General features: G+C 38.1%; 1 protein-coding gene across 1 annotated transcript in view; it reads left to right on the top strand.

Moving 5' to 3' along the window:
• LOC140227571 (sodium- and chloride-dependent GABA transporter ine-like) overlaps positions 1–19107 on the top strand; it is an 84750-nt gene that overhangs the window by 28235 nt on the left and 37408 nt on the right. Inside the window, exons 2-3 of the mRNA XM_072307987.1 lie at positions 7780–7997; positions 12960–13094. Coding sequence (XP_072164088.1) covers positions 7811–7997; positions 12960–13094 — 322 coding nt within the window. The 5' untranslated portion in view covers positions 7780–7810. The remainder of the gene's footprint in view (positions 1–7779; positions 7998–12959; positions 13095–19107) is intronic.

Here is a 19107-nt window from a genome sequence, read left to right as displayed (position 1 = left end):
CATTCTGATAAGATTATCCTACTCGTACATCACGGTGTTTCAGGCTGACCGATGTGGTGGCAATATATCATTATATCTACATTGTGAGTTAAACTCGTGATGCAATAGATACAGCAGACTTATTTGTCTGATGTGAGAAACACGAACATACTTTTGATATTTTTGGAATTGCTATGCTTCTAATATCTGCTTGATTGTGTCATACATTCATACATAACTGCTAAATGAGGTAGTGATTGCAAGATATGTGCAAACCTTGAATGCTTTCAATTAGACACAATTTCATGTGATGTGAATGATTTCTGGTATTTGAAAATAAGAGAAGAGTTTGATGGTAGAATGGGTTAAGTTCCATTTCAAAACATTTTTAAAGTAAGTCCACTATCAGCAAGAGCTAGATAAGACCTTTCCATTGATGCCCCATTTTTTACATAATGAGGAATAGTCTCAGTTATGAAAAATATTCAATTTCTTATCATTTTAATATTTTCTTTATCTTTTAGCGGGTTTAATTGCAAAAACTCAGATTGACATGAGTGGAGTTACACCAAGGAAGTACAAATGTGTACTGGCTCACCATGTACTTTCTTGGTTACACTAACTCATATTGCAATGAAACTCTTATATTTGTTTTTTTTTGTTTTTTATAATTTTTAAGTGATACATCATCGCTATATGTACACAAATTTCCATTTTTTAATTGTTTGAATGATATCCAATTTCAAAATGCATGACTTCCCTTTGAGAGCCAGCACATACGAGCTAATCTTGTCAAGCTACTGGTAGTCACCCTCAATTGCACATCTTCAAAAGAAAGAAAGAAAAAAAGAATGAAGAAAGATGGGGGGAAGGGGATGAGATAGAATATCTCAAAGGTGATATACAGCAATAATAATAATGTACATTCCTGTTTACAGAACGAAAGACTGTTGTGCGTGTACAGTAAAGAAGCTGAATTGGCTGTCGCCATTGTTCTGTGTAGAGTGATTGTATTTTCATGTTCAGAAAAAGTCAGTCCTTGTTGTTGCATTAGAAGCACTTCTGCATGCAAGCAGTTAATGAACTTTTGTACCACTCCTTACAGGCCATCCGGTTTAACCCTTCTGCTACCAAGTAATCGTAAAATCCATTGCCATTGTAAACAGATTGGTTGTGGTTGATGGTAGCAAAAAGACAGAATCAAGTCAAGATGTTATTTATGTTTTGTTTTTGTTGTTGTAAAGATACAGTTGTAGTTCACACAAAGTACATCTCCACTATCCCGAAAACACCCGAGGCACAGTAGGCAAGGCTTATGTCACACAAAGAGCCTGTTTTGTGGGGGAAGACATTCACAAAACTTTTAGAATTTATAACAATCGTGGCCTTCAAAGGCTGTTCTTTGGCTGCCGCAGACAATCAATGCGGAATCCCATTCAGCTTTTGTGATGCCAGAGTGCATTCTCGAAGAATTCAGCATGTGATTGGTTAGTTTGTGGGGCATCATTTGCATACCTGGACGTGGTGCTGACTGTATATCACACCTCATAAGTACATTGTAGGGGTGATTTATTTCTTTGCCCATTCACAAATACTGAAGAGACTGGGAAAGGAAACAAATTCTTGGCGTGTGCGTTCATAGCTGTATTTGACTTGGGATTCCCATTTATCCTGCAAGCAGTGGTGAGTTGAAATACCGGTGATCTATCACTTGGTTTATCGTCTAATAGCCATTTAGTCTCAACCCACATGGTCTATTCCTGTTTCACCTTCAACCAGTTTGTCTAATGACCATTTAGTCCAATTGCCACTTAGCCTCATTACAAGTTGGTCTACTTCCAGATGGGCTATGCCCACTTTGTCTAATACCCACAGTTTATCAGACAAAATGGGAAAAGGGTCCAAGGAGACAAAACTGCAATTAGACCATCTGGTCATTTGACGAAACGATAAGTAGCCAAACTGGGTATTTGACCAAGTGAGAAGGGGACCAAACGGGCTTAAGACAAAGTTGGTAGTAGACCATGTGAGTTTAGCTGTTGTGGTGTTAGACAAACTGGGAAATAGACCATCTGATAGTAGACCAAGTGGCAATAAACCAAAATACCATGTTATTGCTTCTTTGTAGAAGATCAAACAGATGTGGGTGTGATAAGAGATGTTATTAACCATGTCAGTCATCTGAGTAGGGCATCTTTGATTCTTTATAGCCCAAGCTTTGACTCTAGTCATTATTGACCGGTCAATAATTTTGCTACTGCCTGCTCAGAAAAGTCAATGGTAAAATGCATGTAATACTTGGCAATAAGTTGGAGAGATGCTGTAGAAAACATACTGTCACCCACTTGCAGCGGAAGAATTGGCACATCAATGTACTTGGCAAGCATTTGCGCACCATTAAAAAGCAAGTGATGGCTAGCTGTGCGTTCAGTGATAGCATGTTGCGTGATTAAATGTCTCTGTTCTTTCCTCTGTGAAATGCAATTTAAGATGTGATTACTTGTTCATTAAGGTGTGAATTTTCTTCAGTTGTCTCTCTACAAATTAGATTTGTAGGAGATAATTGAAGAAAACTCACACCTCAACCTTCATCCCTCTGCTTGAATAATCTCTTGCGTACTTGTTCATCGATTGGCAATATTTTGAAACTTGCTCTGGATGTCTGTTTTTGTTAGTAATGATAATATGGACTGGCTACTTTTTTTGGGGGGAGGGGGGGTGGAGGGGAATAGGGCATTAATTGCCCTGAACTTGAATCATATAATTGCCCTTCGTCTTCTTAAGCCCTTTTTACACTTGTGTTTCTTAACCCCGTACTTTCTCTGACCCAGGACTATCGTTAGTCCCATACCAATTTTTTTCAGCTTTTTACACTCGCCAATAAATCACGTACTAAGCTCTTGTCCTGGGCTAAAGGAGAAAACTGACCTTTTTACACTCGTATTTCTTAGTCCCGTACTTTCCAAACCACATGAATATTCATTATTGCGCTGTGCACTGTACAAGTACATGCGCGCACCGGCAGCACTTGATTACCTCGTTTCTGATTGGTCAGTGGGGGGCCGGACTTTGTCTCCGTTGCTTAGCCCCGCATTATTTTTTCGTTCTGTTTACACTCGCTTGCTTGGCATCACAATTGCAGGGTTAGCACCGCAATTGCGGTGCTAACCCTGCTTTTTTGCTGGGCCAGATAGTACGGGATTATCAGTGGGGCTAGCCCACTTTGGCAAAAACAAGTGTAAACAGAAAGAGGGCTAAGGAAAGTCCGGTACCAACGGTGGGGCTAAGGCCCCCCTTAGCCCCACCGTTGGTACGGGACTAAGCAAAAATTTGCAAGTGTAAAAAGCCCTACACTCTGTTATTGCATACAAATTAGACTCCTTTAATACGCTGGTATTTGTAGAGGGAGGTAACTGAGACCTTTCTCCAGAATAGTACAACCTGAAAACTTCTTTGCAATGGAGGGACTATACAACTAGATGTTCATTGATTTTTTTTGACCCCCCCCCCCAAAAAAAAAAAAAAAAAAAAAAAAAAATCTGTTATTCTTGGTACAAAAGAGGAGCAAATTCTCATGTGACATGTTGTTAGTTCTTTGTATCTTTCTTTTTTTTTTTAACTCAGATGTGTATTACATTGTATTACATTAGAATTCAATATGCACAATATTTGGAAACTCTACTCTTCAACCATACAAACTTTTGTGATGTTTGCAAAAGGGAAATATGGCTCCTAAACTATTATTATGAATGGTGCTTGCCATTACATTCACCTGACAGCAAACCTGGTATTTTGGAATATTGAGTTTGTTTTAAAAGCATTCACTGCAAAACAATGAAGTGGAATCTTCACCTAGTGTTAGTTAATGAACCATTGTGGTCACCTGGTCTATGCAAGTTCGTTCTCTGTTTTAACATGAATTCCATCAATTGTCATATCGAGCAGGCTTAACATGCATTATGTGACTCTGAAAACGAGTGAAGTTCCTAGCTATTGCAACTGAGAAAAGAGAAAGGTCATTTGCACTAATGTTCACTTACATGTATGCACTTACCTGGTACTCCAAATTTAATTAAGTATGCTATTAGCAGCAAATCTCATAAAATTTGTCTCTCTCTGACAATAGCTTTGCATTTTGTCGATCAATACAAGTTTGAAATGGCTGCAGTGATGTCGAAGATTTTACCCCCAAACTTTTTGTGACTCACAATTGAAGCCAATTTTCGTTTTGCCCATTTTGCATTATTTTGCTATTATTGCAGTGTTGGTCGTGCAAACACGTGCAGAATTTTTGTAAAGTACTTAAAGGTAATTGTTTACCATTGGGAGTGATTTACAAGATATCCGAGTTATCACATTTGATGCATACAGTATGTGTACAACCTGTAGGTCAGTTGTATCACAAAACATTTTACCATATAAAAATTATGCGATAAAACTTAAAATACGAGGAGATTTTGCTCATTGAACCATAATTGCAAACAGTTTATTCTAGATTAAATTTTGTTGTAATTATTGTTCATGTTTTGTATATTTAACAATACTTAACATTGATTATATATACTGATCAACATTTTTACATTGCTTGTTTCTATTCCTAACTCACAGTTTAGAACTATTTTGAAGCACTAAAGCTGTGTTTCTGTATAATCTGCAAATGGTAAATCATGCCTTTAAGACTGAGTCACATGTTACAATACTTTATGAGAGATCACCTGCCGTCCAATGAAAGTAACTCTCCATGTAATGCTGATGTAATAAGAAAAATGCTGACTCACTGTCTGTGATTTCACTGCAGGCTACTGTTTTTGTCTTGTTCTTTTTTCACTACTGTTTACAGCTTCATTATTCTTTATGCCTTATTCATGGTTAGTCCTTGTGACCAGTCAGCTTGGAATACTTAAGTAGTGTCAGAAGAGCTTGGTTACCATGGGAACGGAGCCAGTCTGGCCTGCTTGAACAGCCCGAGCAGTATTAACCCACCTGATACTGTCTATCTGTCTTTTTTAAAAATAGTTTCATGCCTTACCTTTTTTTTGTTTTCATATAGAATATACATAATTATGTAATTTGAAAGAGGTCAGAGGTCAACAGAAGCATGTCAGAATTACTTCTATGACCCACCATTCTCTTGGTAAGGTCTGAATAGGCTTTCAAGTGAACATAACTTTATAGACAAAAATAAACATGTATTGAGCTATAATACATCATTTAGAAAGTTATGTCGAAATTATAGCCATATTGCAGTATCTTCCAGGGAACCACAGGCCATTAATGTACTGAATCTTCAGTTACTGAAGGGTTAACAGACAAGAGACCACTTTTTCAAGCAGGCTTTAGAACCTCCTTGTAGATGCTCTGAAACCTACACATGTACATAAGTACCTGCAGTGTAAATGAGGTATAAGCCCAAACATTGGGGGGGGGGGGGGGGGGGGGGGAGGTGGGTAATGGTCAGAGACTGATAAAGCTTCAAACATAAAAAATGCATCCATTATGTTTTTAGTTTAGGTTTCATTAAGTGTATAGCCGATTATTATGAGAAACTATTAACATTCAGTAATAGATATATATGCAGAATGTGTGGAAAACTATGTTTTTATTGCACAATTACTGTAAATAATCATTGACAAAATCATTAAATTGATAGTTTAAAACAAATGGATTCAGTGTAGCCTGGACTGATGTAAAGACTGTAGTGGCCAGCATCATCATAATTATGGTATCTGGTGTGGAGGCAAAATTTACCTCACAAATCATACCAGCTTATTGGCAGATAGCCAGAGAATGTGTGCAAGAAAGCATTTTGAAATATGAATAAGAGTTACCGGTAATCTTTTCTCGCTGTGTCAAAGTGCATGCACTTAATATGTTGAGCTGACATTTAAAGGCATTGTTAACCATTTGGAGCAGTGATTAAAAAAATGTTCGAGTTATCACATTTGATGCATGTATGTGTAGGTCAGTTGTATTACAAAACATCCTACCACATAAAAAAAAAAATCATAACAAATCCTAAAATATAAGGAGATATCACTATTCCCACTGAACAATAACTACACAATGCTATTATAAGTATTGTTCACATTTTGTATATTTAGCAATTACTTAATGTTGATTATACTGATTAAAATTCTTGCATTGGTTGTTTCTATCCCTAACTCACATTTAAAGATAATAAAAAGTTTTGGTACCTCAAAAGCTTCCCTGAATTTCCTTGTCTTGGTTTGTGTTTCAGGTTAAAGTACGTTGTCTGTGAGAATTACTCGCCCCAAAGTGCTCTCATGTCTTAGTAATCATGCAATAATGGTTTCGTACCAGAGCCGACGCTGTACAGCGTCGATAAATATTGTACGAAACCACTGACTGCGACCAGCAGCGTGCAGCCCATTGTACGCATAGCTAACTGCGACCAGCAGCCCCATACGCATAGCGTAATGGGGCTTCGCATTGTAGCATTCAGGATCGTGACAGAATTAGTATCGCGGGTAAATGTCAACTTAAAATCCAAAAATTTCTTCGATTTGAAGACTTACCAATTAAGTTGAAGTATTGAAAACAGGCTTCAAACAACGTTTGGTTCTGCCAATAGTCCCTTTCTGTTCGAATTGATGACTGAATGTGACTCGGTCGAGAGGACCTTGGGAGAGCTACATACACTGGATACCATGGCCAGCGCATGTGCACACAAACATCTTATCCGTTCACGGATTTGAAATTTGTGTGCATGCGATGTGTTCGCATGCACTGGCTGTAGTATTCAGTGTACTGTATGTAGCTCTCCTGAGGTCCTGTCGACCGAGTCACATTCAGTCATCAATTCGAACAGAAAGGGACTATAGGCAGAACCAAACGTTGCCCGAAGCCCGTTTTCAATACTTCAACTTAATTGGTAAGTCTTCAAATTGAAGAATTTATGGGATTTTAAGTTGACATTTACCCTGCGATACTAAATCTGTCATGATCCTGAATGCTACAATGCGAAGCCCGATTACGCTATGCGTATGGGACTACTGGTCGCTATGCGTATGGGGCTGCTGGTCGCAGTTAATTGCATGATTACTAAGACATGAGAGCACTTTGGGGCGAGTAAGTCTCACAGTGTTAGTTATATGAAAGGTACTTTAACCTGAAACACAAACTAAGACAAGGAAATTCAAGGACACTTTTGAGGTACCAAAACTTTTTATTATCTTTAAGAACTATTTTCAAGCACTGAAGTTAGGTTTTTGTTTCATCTGCAAATGGTAACCTGATTCCTTTCATCCGTGTCTACGAGAGTTATTCAACACCAATGTCTTTGTCTAACAAATATTGATTACCAACCAGGTGGGAATATATCCAGAGAGAAGGAGTTCTTCAAGTGTGCCATTTGTGAGGACAGGTGTTAGTTGTGTGCTAATTTAATATCAATGGAGAGAGAAGTAGCTGCATTGTGATGCCTTTTCAGGGTTTTCTAGCATTGTTCCTTTTGTCTTTTGTGTAGGGGTGGGGTAGGGTGTAAAAAAGGCAGTATTGTGTGGTCTTGTATTGTGTGTTTTTTGTGTATGTGTATTTTGTGTGTTCAGGATTACTCAGCATTTTTTTTTTTCTCTTTCTCGCTGTGTTACGTCAGGGGAATACCAATTGTCACACCTTTTTGTATTTTGTGTGCTTTGGGTTTCTCGGTAGACTTTTGTCTCACTGGATAAGGAGGGATTGGGGTTAGAAATAACAGTAACACACCTTTTGTACAGTAGTTTGTGTATTCATAGTTGCTCATCACAAATTCTCTTCCATCACATGCTCTCGAATCTCCAGCCCAGAAGAATCTGCAAAGGACTCGTCCACGATGCCCTCCTCAAAGGCCAGTTTCTCCCCCCTGAAGGACCCGGGAGTGGTCAAGGCTGGCGGCTATCCTGGCGGTCAGCGCGAGAAATGGGGGAACAAGGCCCAATTCATCCTGGCCTGCGTGGGCTATGCTGTGGGCCTCGGCAACGTCTGGAGATTCCCTTACCTGTGCTACAAGAGTGGTGGTGGTAAGTGTTGAAACTCTCCCACACACGGCTTTTCTCTTTTTACGATAAATTCAATCAAATTTTACATTGAAAGCAATATGGCTACTCAGAAACAGCATTGACCACTAGGGCAAAGTGGCTTTCAAGAATGAATGATGATGAAATAAGAATTGACAATGCATTCATGTCCATTACATGACGTATGGAAAAATAATTCTCAAATATACTGTAAAAGTTGTTATTTTCGTGTACAGATATTTTCCAGTGAGGAGGTCACAGAACTTGAGGGAGATGTTGTTTTCGTGATTTGACACCAAGGCAATCGTAAATGCAGTAATGCCTATTCTTAGATTTAATATGATCGGGATCAAGTGGCAATACTTTCATTATGTTGCCATGTTCACGGCCCAACAGTGATTTGGAAAATTTGAGAAAATTAAACCCTCATGAAAATAACAGCTTTTACAGTAATGTTGCCTTTAAATGCCAACTCAGTGACACAAAGGTGACAGGGCAGTGAAGCTTTCGGCAATATTTTCTGACTCAGAAAGAAAGTTATCCCCTTTCGAGAGACACTTGAAGTGTATTTTCACACCGTGCTGAAGTTACCTTTGAAAAATACATTGTAGGTGGAAATTTGTGAATAGATTGGATGTGAGTTTCTTCAAGATTACAAAATAAGTCACATCTCTTCAGTCGGTCTGTCCTGAAAAAATAAAGAATAATGTTTCAGGTAAATGATCAAGCAACAGCCTGTACAACTCTTTGCCCCTGATACTATTAAAGCTTTTGTTTTTGCAAGGGTTTAATTTTCTCAAATTTTGCAAATCAGTGTGGGCCACAAATTTTGTGCAAAAATACATTGTATCACATATCGACAGGCATGAATTAGTGCACTTACTTGTGGAAATAAACTTATGATAGCCTTGATGTCAGATCGCGAAAACAACATGTCGCAAAAATGTCTGTGGCCTCCTCATTTGCCAAAATATCTCTACATGAAAATAACAGCTTCTACAGAAGTCACTATTTTGCCAGGTTTAATATATGTGTGTGTGTGTGTGGGGGGGGGGGGGGGGGGTCCTACACATACATGTATGTACACACACACAAAAAAGTTTATTTCTTATCCCCCTCATTTATGAACAAATTGAATACTCACTCCCCTCTCTGTTTATAAGCATAATATGATAAGTATGAAATATTGGTCACAGTTCATAAGTGCTCATTCATTTTTTTTTTTTTTTTAGTATTGTGTTTCTTATACTCAGTGGGACGTTAGTTTCATTCTGAGGATGAAATTGCCATAATTTGCATTATACCTTTAAAAAATTCTTAGTTCCCCCCCCCCCCCAGATGTTCATTGATTTGTTGTTGTTTCATTCTCTTCCGCTACAATGTCCCTAATGATGGACTTCAGTATATGTCTCTTAAACGTACATGCTGTAGGTATAGTATCAACTCGAGGCAGAAATGAAACCATGTTGCAATACAATGTACACATACAACCAGCCATTGCACAGAGTAATATCTCTGGAATGTGTTTGAAGAGCACGGCTACTATTGTGCTTGGGGACGTAGGAATATTGCATGTTTTTACATATTCTTTACAGAATCATGGGGGGAAAAAAATATCACATACCACAAAATTTGTAAAGATACAAAATTGCAATGTACTTTTGAAGAAAACAAAAATTCAGATGCTGAACCAATATTACAGACATTTTCTATAAAGCATGCGTAAGATGCAATTTCAGGTACATGCAAGCTGCTATGTGTCTTTTTGGACCACTTGTTTTCATTGAATTTTGTCTACATTTTTTCTTGTCAACAGTCATTCATCAGCTTATACAACCACTTGAAAATGATTGTTCATATCAGATATTACTTGCCATTTGAATGGCTAGGAATACAGCCTATGAAAAACAAAAACAACAGAGCATTATTTTCTGGATTATTGAGCCTATGATGCCCCTTTATCGAATTCACATTTTGTTGGAAGTCTTGTGAGAATGGTAGCACATTGAAGTAGCTGCAGAGTTTCATAACTTCTTTGAAGCACACATGTACAATATATTATTTTGCTCATAGCTCTTGAACAAAATCCATGTTACACCTTTAAATTGTATTGCCTTACAACTGACATTTGATAGATTGCTTGAATACCAGTGATTTCGTGGCTGCAGAAATTGAGCAGTAAGAGAACTTACGTTGAAAACACACACACACACACACACACACACATACACAGCCACAGCATACACACATAAAAAAACCCAACAAACTGACAATCGATCATTCTTTCAAGTGCAGCTGTGTTGTGAGGAGAAGAACTCTGAGCCATTTCCTGCAAAGTGAGAGCATGAGTGTCCAGAAATTCTGGTTGGATACAGAAACTTGTACAACGCATTCATCTCATTAATGATTAAATTGAAAATTGTGCAAGTCATCGAAGACCAGTGTTGCTCAACAGTCACGTACGCCACTGTTTGCTTGAAATGATTATGAAATTGATTTTAGGGTCAAGTGTCAGCAGTCGAAGCAAAGGGGAGGAAGTCTTGCGCTTGCGAAAGAGTTAAGATTTGAAATTGCAGTGTCATTTCAGTTGTTTCATGCCAACCATGTTCCTGAATATAAAACTGTTGCTCAGGTTTTCAGGTATTAATGCAGGCTTGTCTCATCTATCTTTTTCTCTCTTTTTTGTGTCTTTATCCTCTCTCACTTTTTGTTTACATGGAGCTAGCTTGTTCGCACGCAACTTTTATTCTCTGATGCAGCACAATTAGTGCATGAAAAGTGTAGCCCCCTCTACCTTTTTAGTGTAACCATGGAATATGAAAGATGAGGTGTCAGTAAAATTACAAAATGTAAATTGTAACTTCATGCAACATTAGCTGTCAGACAATGTGTGAGCAACAGCATGATGGCAAAAGGAGGCGGGGAAGGGGTAGGAGGACTAGGGTTGGCCTTTAGCTTGCCAATGCAAAAATCATGAAGTACATTGTAAGTCTGTGGACTGTAACATTTTTTCTTTTGTCTTGTCTAGATGATTTATGTGTAGTTGTACATGTGGTGGGTGGGGTAAACAATTTTAGCAATGAGTGTGGATAACCCTGACTTCTTGACTGTATAATTGTTCAGTGCATGGCTGACCTGGAATATGGTCTATCTCAATAACAGTCTTAAACAATTGTATTGTTTTGCAAAAGTGAGAATGATGGCTAATAATAGGGGGGTTCACACGTACACCAATTAGTGGGATACAAATCTCGAAATTTGCATCGCAATCGGTATCTCGAGTTTTTTGCACGCGTGGACAGAAAAAACCCGAAAATTAGCGCGATAGCATCGCGATGCTAATCCCAAGAAATCTTGCGCTAGTTCCTCAAGTAGCGGGATAATGCGCCCCGCGCCGGTACGTGTGAACGGTCGGGATTAGAATCTCGAGTTTTTATATCCCATCATACTTCACCTTTTTCACCTCTTTAGCGCACCACAACAACAGCGCGCGAACCACACCACTGACGACTGATTAGAATCTCGAGTTTTTATATCCCATCATACTTCACCTTTTTCACCTCTTTAGCGCACCACAACAACAGCGCGCGAACCACACCACTGACGCGCAAAAAACAATGGACAAAGGGAAGTGCGTGCAGGCAGTGATAGAGAAGGGGGCTGTGTGACCCAGTTTGCAGGTTCGGCTGTCATCTTTATCGGCAATTAGCGGGATAATTCTGTACGTGTGAACGGTTGCAAAAAACTCGAGATTCCGAGCGCGATCGCTATCCCGCTAATTTGGAGCGTGTGAACGGTTGCAAAAAATCTCGAGATATGGAGCGCGATCGTCATCCCGCTATTTTGTATGTGTGAACCTGGCTAATGTGATACTATTTTGAAGTAGGTCAACTTTTGCCTGTGAGGAGAAAAATACTAGGATGATGAAATTGATTTTCTTTACTTGCTTTGTTTTGTTTTGTTTTTTTCCTGAAACTCCAAACTGTTTGACAAAGAGGCCAGATTGTAAGAGATAACAGAATGATGGTATACACAGATTGCTTGACAGAAGTTGAATAGTATTGAAACTGGCTGGGCGGTTTGCCCATAGATAAACATCTGTTTGATTTTCTCACGAGCGGGCTATGATTACACGGTAACTGACATTTAGTTTGATATTTTTTCACACACCTTGTGTACATTCTAATTCTGCAACTCATGAAACACTTGACAGTGTCAATCAAGTATTTCAGATTATCTTCATGTTTTAAAATAAAAAAGCTGTGTTACTGTTGTTTATTTCTTTGTACATATGTATGTTATCTGATGAAGTGACAAGAACCTTTATAATAAAAGTTACATGATTGTAGTCAGCTTTTCAATACAAAGTATTTCATTGGAAGTCTCATAATTTTTGTAATATCAAAAATCACTTCAATCATGGCATGACCTGTCCACCTGATAGAAGTTGTTTAAAAGGGTTGAATGTTATGGTGTAAAGCCCTTAAGTATTCTATGAAACAGTATTACATTGCCAAAGACATTTCTCCCAATAATCACATTGTATTTCATCATATCATATATATATTTCATATGAAATGGGGTTCATTATTCTAATAAGTTAATCCCGAGAATGAAAAAAAAAAATTGTTACAATGAAGGTTTGTAATTCCAAGGTTTCTTTAGCACACACTGTGTTTATATTTTGGAACTAACGAATGTTTGGAATAACAATTTGTAATTCATTTTTAGATGAATGAACCTTTAAAATAACCTCATTTCATTTTCAGATGAATGAACATTCAACATTTAACAAACCATTTTTCATTTTCAATTTATATGACAAACCTCTAGGTGTACAGAATTTGTGTTTCAAAGTAATGAACCTTTGGAATAACAAATCTTATTTTAGTTTTCGATTAACAAACCTTTGGAATCGTGAACATCCCCCCTTAAACTGGCCTCCCTTCTTTCAATATGACACAGGTGCATTCCTGATCCCCTACTTCATCACTCTCTTCTTGACGGGGCTTCCCCTGCTGCTGCTGGAGCTGGGGCTCGGTCAGTATGTCCGCTATGGACCGGTGGAAACATTCAAGAAGATCACGCCTCTCCTCAAAGGTAATTCATCTTCTTGCTGGAGCTTCTCTGGCTGTTGTCGTTGGATTCCCAAGTTGTCTTATTATCATATTAGCAGGCATGATATTCTGTAGACTTAAATCTGATTTCAGATTTTTTTTTTTCTCCAGTCTAAACACATTTTACTTTTTCCATGTATCAAAATCACCTGAAAATTTTGATTTCTGATTTCTTTCAACAAACCTCGATATCATCCCTATATTAGTTGTAGAGGGTCATTTGACTCCACATGTGTATGATACATAGTGATTAAATACTTGTTCACCTGATATCACCTTGTTCACCTTGTTTATCGCCCTCCTTGATGAACAGGACACAAGATATAAACTTACATTTGTAGTCCTGGTACCGGGCTCTTATGAAATTTGAATGACGAGTGTGTGTTAATGATTAGAGCGAGATTATTTCAACCCTTTCCCACAAAGTTGGCTTCTAATACCTGTAAGTTTACAACCTGTACAAGCTGCTGTTAGTACTTCGAAAGAAAAACAATTCAGTTGCAGCAGCCGTTATATGCAAGACAGAAGATAAAAGAAACGAGACTGTGCAGGGCAACTACTAGTATAACGAAATCTAGCGTACAAACTGCTCTGGAAGATCACGCCTCTCCTCAAAGGTAATTAATCTTCTTGCTGGAGCTTCTCTGGCTGTTGTCATTAGAATCCCAAGTTGTCTTATTATCATATTAGCAGGCATGATATTCTGTAGACTTAAATCTGATTTCAGATATTTTTTTTCCTCAAGTCTAAACACATTTTACTTTTTCCATGTATCAAAATCACCTGAAAATTTTGATTTCTGATTTTTTTCAACAAACCTCGATATCATCCCTGTATTAGTTGTAGAGGGTCATTTGACTCCACATGTGTATGATACATAGTGATTAAATACTTGTTCACCTGATATCACCTTGTTCACCTTGTTTATCGCCCTCCTTGATGAACAGGACACAAGATATAAACTTACATTTGTAGTCCTGGTACCGGGCTCTTGTGAAATTTGAATGACGAGTGTGTGTTAATGATTAGAGCGAGATTATTTCAACCCTTTCCCACAAAGTTGGCTTCTAATACCTGTAAGTTTACAACCTGTACAAGCTGCTGTTAGTACTTCGAAAGAAAAACAGTTCAGTTGCAGCAGCCGTTGTATGCAAGACAGAAGATAAAAGAAACAAGACTGTGCAGGGCAACTACTAGTATAACGAAATCTAGCGTACAAACTGCTCTCAGGAGACAGCTACAATGAATAGCAGTGAATTTTGATATGTTTTGATGATAAAAATCCAAAGGAACATGTCTGTCCCCCTTTCTAATACACACGTCACATACAAACACACACACTTGAAGTTCATCAGTCGTCAACCTCTGGGGTTAACAGAGGTCATGTATTGTATTCAGCCTGAGGTGGGTGAAAAAAAAGGACAGGGTGGTGGGTATGGGAAGCTACATTTTGGGCAGTGTTGAAGGAAACTTTTGCCCATTTGGCCAGCTTTGTCGTAATAGCTGATATTAGCAATTGCAATCCATATCTCAAGGTTTTTGCGAGCATTCACATTGACAAAGGGTGCGTTCGAGCGCTCTAAAGCGAACCAAAGCGAACTGAACCAAAGCGTACCGTACCGAACTGTCCCAGTTTTGGAGCGTTCGAGCACTCTGTGGAGAAAGCGTACCTCACGAGTTATTTTTAGAAAAGGTCACGCATGTTTGTAGCAAGAATGTCATTCACCTGGCGCTTGAACTACTTACAGCTGTCCCGAACAAAGAGAATGATGTCTTTGCAGTGTGACGTATGCGCATGATACGCGCATGCTTTACAATGAACTTTTGGTACGCTTTTGGTACGCTTTTGGAGCACATCGGGAAGTGGTCCACTTTTGGCTCGTTACAGTATATTACGGTACGGTACACTTTAGGAGCGTTCAAATGCTCCTCTGGCGCGGGTACGGTACGGTACAGTTCGCTTCAGGAGAGCATTCGAACGCACCCAGAAATAGGGGTTAATGATCATGATCCAAATCACAAGATTTTTTGGAAGTGTTCACATGGACAACAGAAATATCTTGCTAATTGCCAGTTGCGATGAATGTGAGTGTGCTTCTGTTTGCCCTTTGTTCTTGCATGTTAAAGTGGTGTGGTGCACACGCTGTTGTGATGTGCGATTTGAATGATGGGATATAAAATCTTGAAATTACTTGTTCCAGCGTTCACACGGTCACTGCAGAGGCAAATTATCAGTATAATTCAGAAATAAGCGAGAGATTTCTTGGGATTTTCATTGCAATGCTGATTGCAATAATGAGCAGGAGTTTTTTAATGTCCACACAGGCAAGTCTCAAGATTTGTATCCCACTAATTTGCCTACGTGTGAATCCCACTGTTGATCCAATACTGATTGTGAGCACAAGGTTGTTGATATTAATGATCATCCTTTGAATAATCATGAAACTAGACTACCACCATTACTCTTGACATCCTTTTCTGTTATCATTGACTGTTGAAGGTTTCATGTGGACACTCTATCTAGGATGAAGGAGCTAAATCAAATCATCCACGTTGCTTTTGTTTGTGTTTGTTTGTTTGTTGGGTCTGTTTTGTTTTGCTGAGTTGACATTACTATACCAGTTGTTCTGGGGACAAAAAAAAACCAAAAAAACAAAACTTAAGAGATATAATTTATTAGAAAGAAAAAAAAAACAAATACATAAAGTAGTATATAATGGTGAGATAATACTTCATCGAGAGCTTTACTGAATAGAAAGTCTGGCCAGTGAAAACATTACACTGACTATCTAAGATTTGATGGTAGTACTAATGTTTTATGTCAAGATGCCTATGCATAATAAAATGCTTGAGAAAACAGGATGCTGCTTTTGCTTTATAGCTCGCAAACATAAAATAATGAGTGTTTGATTAGGGGGGGGGGGGGGGGAGGGGGAGGAGGGAGGGGGAGGGATGGTGTCTGGTTTGTTAGCATGTGCTATCAAATCAAAATATAATGCGTCTCATGATTTGTGTTGTGCTTGTTCACGTGCTTAAAATGGAGGGAGAATGTGACCGCCACTGCAATATCTAAAGTGACCAAATCCCATTTTCATGTGCAATTTCAGGAAATGGAAGCATGCTCAGTGTAGAGATTGCATTTGTGAGGGCTCATTAAGAAAATTCAGCCAATGCCGTTTTCAAAGCGACTATGCCTAAACATCAAAGAAGCATTACTGTGGATGTGCATGCCACGTCCTTTACCAGAAATTGAAGGAGAGATTTTTTTCCCCCTCACCCATGCTTAAATGCATCCTATTACCAAACATCAATATTAATATGAAAGCTTTTCAGGCTGGTTTGATAAGGATGTACACATTGTATGATTTTATTATTCTTTCTTTTTTTTGTTTTGTTTTGTTTTGTTTTTATGATGATGATCAAAAGACATTCGGATACAAATTGACTGAAACCTGACTAATCCTATTAATGATATTGTTTGAGAGTGAGGAAGAAAAAATTGCTACATGTATTCCACTGAGAGGTTGATGGATTCCTATCGATGACGATACAGAGATTGCATGCGATATTATACATTCTATCTCTTTAGACATTTGATAGAATACTGGTAGATGTATAGTTGTACATGTACAATGAGAGCCTCTTACTCACAGGGAGAGTGTCAATGGATGGACTCGTGTTTGCTTTCACTGAGCAGCATGGCATCACCATCAATTGTCTTGTTACCATGGTAATGCCATGCAGCCAGGGGGAGATTTCATCAAGCTGTGTAAAGCTGTGTATCTTTGCTTTTCTAATTTAGTCACCCTCCCTACCATTGTTGCGAGCAGCAGAGCACCCGTGAAATGTCAGTCACGAAATTTTAGTCCCTGTCAACATAGTACGATGCTTTGATGGTAACTTGTCAAAGCTAATGCAATTCTACATTGTTTTTTTTGTTAGCTTGTGGCATGAGAGACTCAGTGTGTGGATACCATGATTGCCAGAGCAACACCTACACATCCTATACATCTTTATCAGTAATATCACTATTAGTTTGACTCTGGCAGTACAGTAAGATTGTAGTTATCTCTCACACTTTGTAATTAACTGCTAGAAGGCTAAAGTACCTTGCTGGAAGTCATGCACATTTTTTCTCCTTTTTTTTTCTTTTTTTAAGGAGCTGTTCCACTGCATGAGCACAATAACCTTAGGCATGACTTAAAGATAGCAAGGGCTGTGATACACAACCCTTTGCATTTTAAATCCAAACAGTCACCTTTTGTTGTGAGGTTTCAAAAAAAAAAAACAAAAAAAAAAAAAACCAGTAGTTGTGTGTAAAGACAGCTATCTGATTAAGCGTTTGAAGTGATCAATGCAATCCTCAGGAGGCGGTACAGATGGTAAATGGTCTAGTATGAAAAGGATCATTGGTTAGTAACACAAGCAGCACAGAGTTTTTGTATGCACTACTGCCTACCTTCATAGGGATGAGTAGAAGGAAATAAAAGCACAGTGACTTGTGTTTCGATATAGCCTACTATACTGAAAGGAAAGATTTTAAAGGCCTTGGTTGGGTAAAGATGAGGAGCAGGTTTCTGAGATTTCTGTTTCCCTTAGATTTATATTACACTTTAATGTGTGTGTGTGTGTGTGTGTGTGTGTGTGTGTGTGTGTGTGTATGTGTGTATGTGGGCATGTTTGAGATTGTATTCTACAAAGATATTAGGGTAATTCCATGAAGTTGGGGCAGTGTCCATGTAGCATCGTGATATTCAAAAAATACATTTCAGCATAACTCAATATTAATTATGCTATACATTTATTTTTTGTAGGCTTTACATTTGCATAAAGGCCACACATTTTCCTGGAAATTTTGTGCCATTCCGACTCAATTTTGATGAAGTTATTAAACAATATATAACAGTGTCCTGTAGCATTGTGACGTGTCCATGTAGCATCGTGATATTTTAAAATTTGGTCCTAAGAGACAAATTATGGCAATTAGCTTGACCAAAATTTGATGCAATATGCATATTTACAAGATATGAATGAGATAGCTAAATATCTCAAATTTCCTGTACACAGTTTTAATTTTAAAAGAAAATTACAAAATGTATCATGATGCTATGCGCTGTCCTTTTTTGTGACATTTGGTGGACACCGCGTAGCATAGTGACACATTGTGTAATTTTCTTGTAAAAGTAAAACTGTGGAAAGGAGAGTTAACATATTTAGCTATCTGACTAATCTATTATGCATATTATATCAAATTTTGGTCAAGCTAATTGCATTAATTTGTCTTTTAGGACCAGATTTTAACTATCACGATGCTACATAGACACGTCATGATGCTACAGGACACCGTTACATATCGTTTTAATAACTTCATCAAAATTGAGTCTGAATGGCACAAAATTTCCAGGAAAATGTATGGTCTCAATACAAATGTAAAGCCTATAAACAATACATGTATAGCATAATTAGTATTGAGTTATGCTAAAATGTCACACTTTGTGCCCCAACTTCACGGAATTACCCATTATTACATTATGTTATTACTCTTTCTAGTCAATTTTCGTGTGCATGAAACTGTCACAATTTTGCGAGGAGCCAAGTTCCATGATTGTAAAATGTATGCAAAAGGATTTGTCTACCGGTACATAAAGCATTGAATTCCAATGAAAATTTGCGAAAGTCTCATGCCATGGATGTTTCTGGTGTTAAAGTAGTATGTAGTTCTTGGTTTTCCTTATGTTACCTGAAAGAAATTGGCTTCCTTTATTTAAGGCAAAGGTTGAACTGAAATCTTTCCATTCTACAAAAACGTAGGGCCCTATATCACAGAAGTGCTTCCGTTTGTAAAATAAACGTCTCTGTGACTCTTCACGTGTCTCCTCTGAAAGATGAAATATCTCTGTACATCCTGTCAAAGGATATCGAAATCCTTTCTGATTTGGGGAAATATCATTGCCTACAGGCACTAGCTGAGATGCATGTAACACTTTCATGTCTCC

The sequence above is a fragment of the Diadema setosum genome, chromosome 4 (genome assembly GCF_964275005.1).
Source record: "Diadema setosum chromosome 4, eeDiaSeto1, whole genome shotgun sequence".
In the NCBI taxonomy this organism is placed as follows: Eukaryota; Metazoa; Echinodermata; class Echinoidea; order Diadematoida; family Diadematidae; genus Diadema; species Diadema setosum.
This window is presented reverse-complemented; position numbering and strand designations above follow the sequence as displayed.